Source organism: Centropristis striata, chromosome 3, assembly GCF_030273125.1.
Source record: "Centropristis striata isolate RG_2023a ecotype Rhode Island chromosome 3, C.striata_1.0, whole genome shotgun sequence".
In the NCBI taxonomy this organism is placed as follows: Eukaryota; Metazoa; Chordata; class Actinopteri; order Perciformes; family Serranidae; genus Centropristis; species Centropristis striata.
In genome coordinates, this window is record NC_081519.1 from 33,955,017 (window position 1) to 33,964,088 (window position 9,072).

Sequence of the window (9,072 nt, forward strand, 5' to 3'; positions counted from 1 at the left end):
TACTTCTCAAGTCGATTTTTAACACTGTCATTCATACAGTTATGCTGTTAACATGATGAAAAGGTCCTTTCACTCTGCTAAACAAACTTTCTCAATACTAAGAAATCATCGCAACACCATTAATATCAAACCAAAAGAGTTGTTACAAAACCATGTTGAAGAAAAAATATTTATCCATCTCTTCAACCAGAGGACACACGATAAGTCTGACCTTGCTGTTAGAATACATCATTATATATTCTTTTGGTGTAATGAGCCAGTGGGTGTCTCCTGCAGAAAAGCTTTTGGCAACTGAATTTCCCATCTCGAGCGAATGACTAACACAGCCTAATATAATGAGAGCTGAAGGTCACACTTTGTTCCAGAAAACTGCCACCTGTACAGTTTGAAAAAGTTTGGAGGTGCTCAGTTGAGCCGGCGGACTCGTCTATTTTGAGACGGTGTGACAAGTTTCAGAATGTGTACACAGCTTTGCCCACAGTGAGGACGGACATATTAGCAATTGTTTGGATTACTGGGGATTTCCACCGGGCGCGTTACAGCAGCAGCACGGCTCCACCGCGGTTTTGCTGCGTCTTCTGCCCGGCGTCAATTCACACCGGGCGCGTTACAGCAGCAGCACGTCAGCTTAGCGAGCCGGTTGTATACATGCGAGATAACGAGATCACGCGATAATCCTGACCATATGGGAGACCGCAAGAACCCGTGATAAACTCTAAACTCTATTTATACAGTCTATGGATAAACCAACCCGTTCTCATTCCCAAAGCGTAATATACCGACGATTTGTCACACCCCTAGACGTATCATACTGACGCAAAGGGTACCCTTCCACGTCTGTGTGAAACGCTCTGGGTTCTCAATTGACTCCAATATAGACCCACTCGCGGCGCTGAGAAACGCTTAGAGCATAGACTGTATATGGCTTAGAGCCGTCTCTTCACTCCAATAATATCCCGACCACGGCCCTCCATGACGCTGCCAGCGACAATCTGATTGGAGAACCGAGGACCCTGTGCATGGAAGTATTTTTCTCCCTATTTTAAGGATTTCTTTTAATGACATCGTCAACATTTCTCAACACAAACACATCAAAGTCTCACTGATAATTCAACAATAAAATAGCTTCATGCTGTGGCTCTCAGTATCATTTTTTTCTCGCCAGAAAAAGACGATCCGCTGTGTTTTATTTTGAAATCTGTTTTATTTTGTAATCTACCGCGATCATACCGGATGTGGTCCGATCCTCGCGGATGTGCTGTGCGATCTCATTGAATCGCGCTTCACTGTAAATGTCCCCGACTCTGCTCTCCTGTTTTAGTTAAAATATCTTCATTAAACAAACATTGTTGTCTTTTTTTAGCATAGATAATATACATACAGTATAATTATTTATTAGACAGTGTGTGATATTCGATATATTGGGTAGAAATAGGTTTTCACAACCCTAATATGGAAGAACTACAAAACGAGAGGTCTAGGGAGTTGTAGTTTTTTTAATAAAACAGGTTTTCCCTTAAAATTGGAAGTTGGAAATACTTAATTAGTGGCTTTCCAGGGGTTTGAGGGGATGTCAATCACATTTTTGGCATCAGAATTTAAATATTGTCTTGTTCAATGGGGGATTTGTTATTTTTTCAGCATATCCTAAAGCCCCCCCACTCCCACCCCTTAGTGACTATGCTCACATTTTGTAACCCTTTTTGTCTCTTATTTATAATCATTTAAATATGCCCCAGGGTTAAGGTTCAAAGGTCAATATCTCAAAGCAAGAATATTATAGAACCCTGAAATTGATATATGTTACTCTCCAGGCCAAGACCTTTCCGGTGATGTATTTGGTTTAGCTAGTTTAGCTAGCAACGTTTTATTTTTTTCAAACCTTGGAAATCTGCCCTAACAGACTTAGATTCCCACAGCCCTTTGAGTGCTCTGAGTGCGAGATGTGAAAAAATAAAACTTTGTCATAGAGCTAAACCAAATACATCACCGGAAAGGTCTTGCATATGTCGTCAAAATTTCAGAAAAAAATGTCTAGTACATTCAAAATTACCTAAAAAGTCAGAGTATAGTAGAAAATAAAAAGGTTCCATGTATAGAATAGCATAGTATAGTATGCTGATACAGAACGACTCGTACACAACACTGTTGCTATAACTTTTAATTGACACAACACTGAAAAAAATCAAGTAAATCCAGTTATTCTGTAGTGCTTTGTGTGCAACATTCATTGTTATTGTCCTTGAAGAGTCATGAGAACTTAGTAAATACAAATACAAAGCCATTTCATAGTTTCACTTAATGCAAGCTGACTAATTCATAATCACTGTTAAAATAAACTACCTAAAAGGTAATAGATGAGGAAAAAAGATCCTAATAATTCACATCCAAACAAAGAAATGATTTGACATTTGAGCTTTGCAGTTTGTTTAACACCACCTCTGAATCTGAACACAAAAAAAATCTGAAAGAAAGCCCAAATCAAGTTCTCCACTGTCAAACTTTTGTTTTTTTTCGCAACAACTTCGAAACAATATTGCCACTAGATATGTGAAGCAGAACTCCTGGTTCTCCACAACACCATCAACTGAGTTTAAGGAGAAAAATATTTCAACTATCTTCAGGCCTCCTCCAACTTAACATTTTTGAGCTGTGGCTTAAAATAAACAAGTGCATGCTTTAATCTTATAGGCAGTGTGAATTAAAGGAATTAGCAAAGAGATGATGCCTGACTTTAGCTGGAAATGTGAGAACTTGCTCCAGTTGTGTGAAACATACAGCAAAACAGAATGGCGTTTTTTTTTTGGACATCATGCACTAAGTGTTAAATCAAAATGAATGTTTACTTACAGTTTTCAAACACCCTGTCTAGAGATACTTTTTGGCTGCAAATGTAAGCTGAAAAATTAAGAATGCCAAGGTTAATACTGATTAGCTTAACATATGGACTGTACCTGAACAGTAAATTCATTAAGTGTGCAGGATCTCATACAGTGTATCTTTGCACTCACTCCTCTCAGATTTCTATTCACTACACTCCCCTCTCACCAGGATTTGTGTACCGAAATACAAGGCTCAAACAACTCATCATGCTTAATAGTGTTTTTCAAAATATGCAGCAATACAAAACACAAAAAATGTATTTTTAAAAAGATTACAGCATGACATTTGAAAATTACACACCAGAATTAAAAATTACACTCCTGAAAAACTGTCATACCCATGAAGACAAACAAAGAGCTACAGAGTTTGTGAAATGTTGTGTTTTCAGCACCATTATATATTTTTAATCTAATCTAAAATACGATCACTGATCAACCATGTTGCAACCTCAAAAAAAAAAGTTAGTAACATAGAAAAAAGACAAAAAAAAGTCCCACATAAGTAATAAGTGTAATTTTGAAACACAATTTGTACCATGATATTGTATTTCAAAATGCATAACCTCAATCGCAATAGCTCAGTAAATTCAAAAACATGTCACATTTGTATAAAGATGAATCCAGCTTAGCATTAACACAGTGCAACTGTGCTCAACAATTCAGACATCTACATCCAACCAAATTAGCAGTTTTTAGCATTGGAAGATTTTATAACATCTGTCAACAAGAGAAATAAAAAAAAAAACGTGCTACATAACCAACATGATGAATAACAGTCATACTTTGTGTGCTGCGCTTAAGACAACAGTGAATAGCATCACGCCATAGTGCAAATAATTCTCAGTGGTTGTTTCAAACTCTTTTTAGAGCCAGATAGCGGGGTTTTATCACATACAGTTTTAATAAGTCACAGGCAAGTATTGGCAATTTGTTGCATTTTCTAATTGACCGCACATCAGTTGCTATTTTAGCAATAAAACCCAGTCATCTGAGTAATCAAAAGAGATTAAAGCAAATCCCAAGAATTGTTTGCATATTTTACTTTACCCAGTTAGACAGATTTGAAACCATCCCTAATAGACTAAAATGATGGTTTTAGGACATCGGAGCACTGCAGCAGTGTTTCTGACTTTGAGAACTGACAGCAGTTAAAAAGTAATACTGAACAGGTTAGAGGCTGAACACAGCGTCTGCAGATTCTCCATAGATGTCGCTGGACAATGTGAGGTAGAGGATCACACAAGCAGATTGACAGATAGACCAACAGAGTTGCCAGACACAGGGTTGGTGGTGGTTGTATTTGTGAGAGGGAGAAAAGACAAAACAGTGTTCACACTTCGCCGAAATTAGTGTGGCCTGTTTCCTTGGCATGCTCACGAGCTTCCTTTTGTCCCACCAGGCCTGTCTGGCACACCATGCAGCGCAACGCAAAGCGGTTAACGTCCGTGAACTGCCGCTTGCGGCGAGCCTCGTCTGCCAGCTCGAGGGCCTGGGCCAGGATCACGTCGTCCGTGGTGGAGAAGATAGTCTGGGGCGGAGCGTCGGAGCCGGGAGTCTCTTTCTGCAGTGGGTCGTAGTGGATGCCGTCGTAGATGAGCAGGACACGTTTGTGGTAGCCGGCATCCTCCCCAAATCGATCCACTCGGACTGTCTGAGTGTCCACCACACAGATCTCACACTGGTAAAACTTGGACAGGATGGACACCTCGATGGCTCCCCCCCAGGTGTCGTCACGCCTTATCCAAGTGCAATACTCCTCATTGGTCTTTCCCAGCACCGCTTCAGAGTAAGCAGTGGGGTCACTTGACACAATCTGGGCGATGAGGCCTCGCATTTCAGGAGCACAAGCGGGGTCATATACACCACCTTCAACCACATAATACACACTGGTGAAGAGGCAGGAGTTGTCAGCTGGGACCACTCGTCGTGCCAGCATGGGTGAGGCTTCCAGGCGTGGTGTTTTAGTCACAGTGGGTTCCTGAGGAGGCTTTGGCTTGTTTTTTTCTTCCTCAACAATGAGTGTGTCCCCTGCAGAGGATGACACAACACAGTTAAGCCTGGTCAGACCTTCATAAAAAAAAAAAAGAGATTGCACCTGGATAGCTGTCGAAAAGATAGCTTCTTTCCTCTCAAACTACGTGTTGAATTGAGGGTCAGATGACCTATATTGCAAATAAAAGCTCTGGCAAGTTTTAAGTCGTCTACTGCAATATAACAGGGGAAATTGAATTTCAACTGGTTTGGAGTACAAAATATTCCACAACAACTTTTTCTTTACAGAAACTGTCACGGCTGCTTTTGGTAATTCAGTTTTCCTAACAGGGTATATGAAGGAAACCTGAAGTTAACATTCATATATTTTAAGACATCATAGTAACTTATGTTTACTTTGCATTGATTGTGGGTGATAACTCCTTTGACCACTGTCCCAGTGCAACATTCTTTGAGAACCCCTAGTATAGTATGCCACGTCGACATAATACAGTATCTTGAAAAAAAATGTGAATTTGTCTGCATGTTTTGGATGTTCGACAACATACCTGATTTGATTGGGTAGTCCTTTAAGTGAGCATCTCCATTTCGAAGATCAAGGCTGGAGGGTGGATAGCCAACCATAAACTTCTGCACATCACAGGGGATACCAGTCAGCTCCTCCACCTTTTTCTTCAGCTCTTGCACACAGGACTGATGAGTCAAGCCCTGCATTATGTGGCTCCCATTTTTGGTCTTACAGCGTAGCCGCAACATCCTACCTGTAAAAAATAAAACAAAACACGACGACACCACCTCAGTGATGCAAGGAATTTGTTGTGAAGAAATTTAAATAGCTATTAAGGACACTTTCTGATGGATTTTTGAAAAAGAATATTGATTAAACTTTGTATTTTTTTGGGAGGTTAATGACTATAAAAGCCCAGTTGGAATATATTCAGTCATATTTATATCCAGGCACTGTCATTCTTTTCTGCATCAGTAAATATGTACCACTCTCATCTCACCGTTTCATCATTAATGGTATGAAATAAATTTTGAGAGTGGGGTAATGTTCAGCAGAAACCTGAAGCCGTTTACTGCTTATGTTGTTTATTTTTGTTTTGTTGTCATTGTAACAGTGGAACATTCTCAAAAAATAATTAAAAGCCATGTCATGGAATTATGTCGGTAACAAGTCACTTTTTTTATTTGAAATTAAAATAAAATATTAACAAATCAAAGTAGAGGTGGAAGAGGTAATAATGGCTGATTTAAAAGTGAAGATGGTCTCTTGCTGTATGATTAAATCTGTCGATTCTTAATTAATTTCCACTTCACCATTTCAATAATAGTTGCAGAAAACTCAGGCAATCAATTACTGTTTATCATAAGTAAACAAAAGGCAGTGTATCAAAATAATTTAAAAATCACTGTAGATTCTTACATATTCATCACAATTGGTGTTTTTTTTGTCTTTTTTATTGTATTTTGAAAATACTACGTTGCTAGGTTTGTTTTTAAACATACTGTAAACCACTTTCTGTTTTTAAGAATGTGCAATTCATTCATTAATCAATGCAAAAGTTTAAAAATGCACAGAGTCATAATGTGTGAGGCACAAACTTAGGCTAGATCGGACCAGATCCTATGAAGCATTACTTCAGAAATTATAAACAAAAAGCACCAGATAACCATAGAGTTTGAAAAATATTGAGTTCCTCTTTATCTACTTAGTAACTTACATAACTGAGGGTGTTTTTTTTTAGTTTTTCTCTTATCGTCGAAAATATCATCAAAAGTGTAACATATGACACTTATTGATAATTTCACTCAAAAAGGATGTAACAAAGGATGGCTATTGGCATAGTAATAACAATGTGTGTGTGTAAATTATGTAACTTAAGAGAAATAAATGACTTAGGCAATTTTTGTACATGCCTTTGTGACTTAAGCAAGATATGGTAACACTTTATTTTGAAGGTGTCTACATAAGAGTCACACAAGCCTCTCAGAAACATGACATGACAAGTATCACGAGCATTAATGTTACTTCAAAGTGTCATTAATGTTCATGACACATCCTATGTCATGTTTATGACACTCTCATGTAGACACTTTCAAAATAAAGTGTCAACATATCTTGCTTAAGTCACAAAGGCATGTTCAAAAAAAAGGCCTAAGTCACATTTTATTTTGACTTGGCATTATAAATCCGCTTAAGTCACACACTTAACATAGGCCATTATTACATGTAAAAGCACATGACCTGATCAACTGAGGGTATAGGCGATTTTACCATAGGTGGCGGCGTCATGAGGAGATGGCTTAGGAAAAAAAAACAATTCTGACAAAAAAATTACTTAGGCGATTATTTTAAAAGTGTGACGATATGCATTCACACATCTCTGTCGACTTGGTGATAAAATGTACTCTATTTACGTGTTTTTGTGGTGGTTATTCAACTAACTTAGCTTGGAGCTTAGCGGCTTTATCGTGTCGTGGTGATCAGCTAACGTTAGTTGTATTAGCTGACTAATTGTATACGTTAGTCTAACTTGTGCAACAGCCAGAATCAGGATGTCGGAAACCCTTCATTATGCTGGCCGCTGTGCCATAATGCTGCTTTCTAAATGGACCCGACACAACAATAAAAGTGCTGATGAGCAGCAGCAGAGCAGAACACATGACAGCGACAACGCTTTGTTTTATCTTCTTTGTCCTGTCAGTTAACGTTGACGACTCAACTCAACAGCAAGGCAAACAGACAGTAAGCTAAGCTAGGAACTCCCTGCCGAGCAGGACAAATACAGCGTTATGTGGAAATAGTAACTTGTCATTTGATTCGAGAAACAGCCAAAGTATTAGCGACATTTATCCTGAAAATGTTTGAAAGAAAGACACTTTTCCGAACTCACAAACAGACGTTAACGGTCGCTGTATCATGTAACATCCTGCTAACGTTAGCATGCTAACCTGCACATTAACTTGGCGTTAAGTGGAGCGTTTTTCCAAGCGACTCACATCCACATAAACTTTGGTAAATTCTGTTACCTTACAATCGACACAGTGTATACACGACAGTGTATATTAAGAGACATGACAGTGAGCTATGTTATTTAGTTTTCTTACCTGCTGTTGACTGCAGCCTCAAACAATAAACACCAGTGAGACTGATGTGTAGGACGTCAGTTAACGCCTGTGCGACGTCATGACGTTGTCTGTTTGATAAACAACGGCTCTTACCGTAAATCCACTAATAGCTACAAGCAGGAGTGACACTTTCAGGTTCTGTTCATTGATTCTGAGTTGATCACAATCGGTGAATTTAAATCGATTCCAAAGGATAAAGAAATAATTTCTCTTGGTCAGTGTGACTGCTCCATATAAGTCTCTACTGAGGCTCCTTCAGTGTTGTTGTGATGGCTGTATTTGTGTTTAATTGTTTTTAATTGTTTATGTACTTACTTAACTGTGTTGTTGTAATGTTGTATGTTGTCACTTTTTATGCTGCTTTCTTGACCAGGTCTCTCTTGGAAAATATATTTTTTAAATCTCAACGAGACTTTTACCTGGTTAAATAAAGGATATACATATCTATATATGCATAAACCCACTGATTCCAAATTATCTCCATCAAAAACTAAACCTTTGGAAGTGAATAAAAAGCTTTCTCAAGATAAACTCCGCAAGGACAGAACAACAGCGATATCTCAGCCAGCAGGACGGCCACCCTCACAAACTGATGTTCAGATGAGTTCTTTTTAAAAATCCACGAAAACTAAATCAAATTCAGCTCTGAAATATCCAACTCTAGGCATCCAATGGTGCTCCTTAATTGTGCTTTAAAATGTACTGTTTGTTAGGCTTTAATGCTTCAGCTGCGCAAATGCACTGATGGGACGATGACAATTCATATGCTGCATAAATCGGTGTCTGTCTCTGTGGGTGGGGGTCTCCATCTGATGGACGTAGGTCACTATTTATGCGTGCGTAATTCACTAACTGTGTATGTAACCTCTCTCTGTGCATTTATAATCATGCAAGCTGCTTTGCTACAATGAGCATGTGCTAATATTGTTTTTAAACTATGATTAAACTAAATACATTTACTCTAAATACATTTACTCCATCTACTTAAACTTTCTCTCTCCTACTTGGAGTAAGATTCTATAATCACAATAAGATATATTTTATGTTTTATTTTGTATTGCAAAGT

The 9,072-nt window shown here is 38.4% G+C and overlaps 1 protein-coding gene across 2 annotated transcripts; it reads right to left on the minus strand.

Annotated features, from left to right (window-relative positions):
• Positions 1 to 2,145: 2,145 nt before the first annotated feature.
• On the minus strand, positions 2,146 to 8,264 carry yod1 (YOD1 deubiquitinase). 2 transcript variants are annotated; one of them, XM_059330033.1, is made up of 3 exons: positions 7,986 to 8,264; positions 5,423 to 5,635; positions 2,146 to 4,910 (listed from the first exon to the last, which is right to left on the minus strand). In XM_059330033.1, the coding sequence occupies exons 2-3, from the start codon at positions 5,628 to 5,630 to the stop codon at positions 4,213 to 4,215; spliced, it is 906 nt and encodes a 301-aa protein (XP_059186016.1). In that variant the 5' UTR covers positions 5,631 to 5,635; positions 7,986 to 8,264; the 3' UTR covers positions 2,146 to 4,212. The 2 variants fall into 2 exon arrangements, with proteins under 2 accessions (XP_059186016.1, XP_059186017.1); XM_059330034.1 differs by lacking the exon at positions 7,986 to 8,264 and adding an exon at positions 7,908 to 7,925.
• Between the last annotated feature and the right edge of the window lie 808 nt (positions 8,265 to 9,072).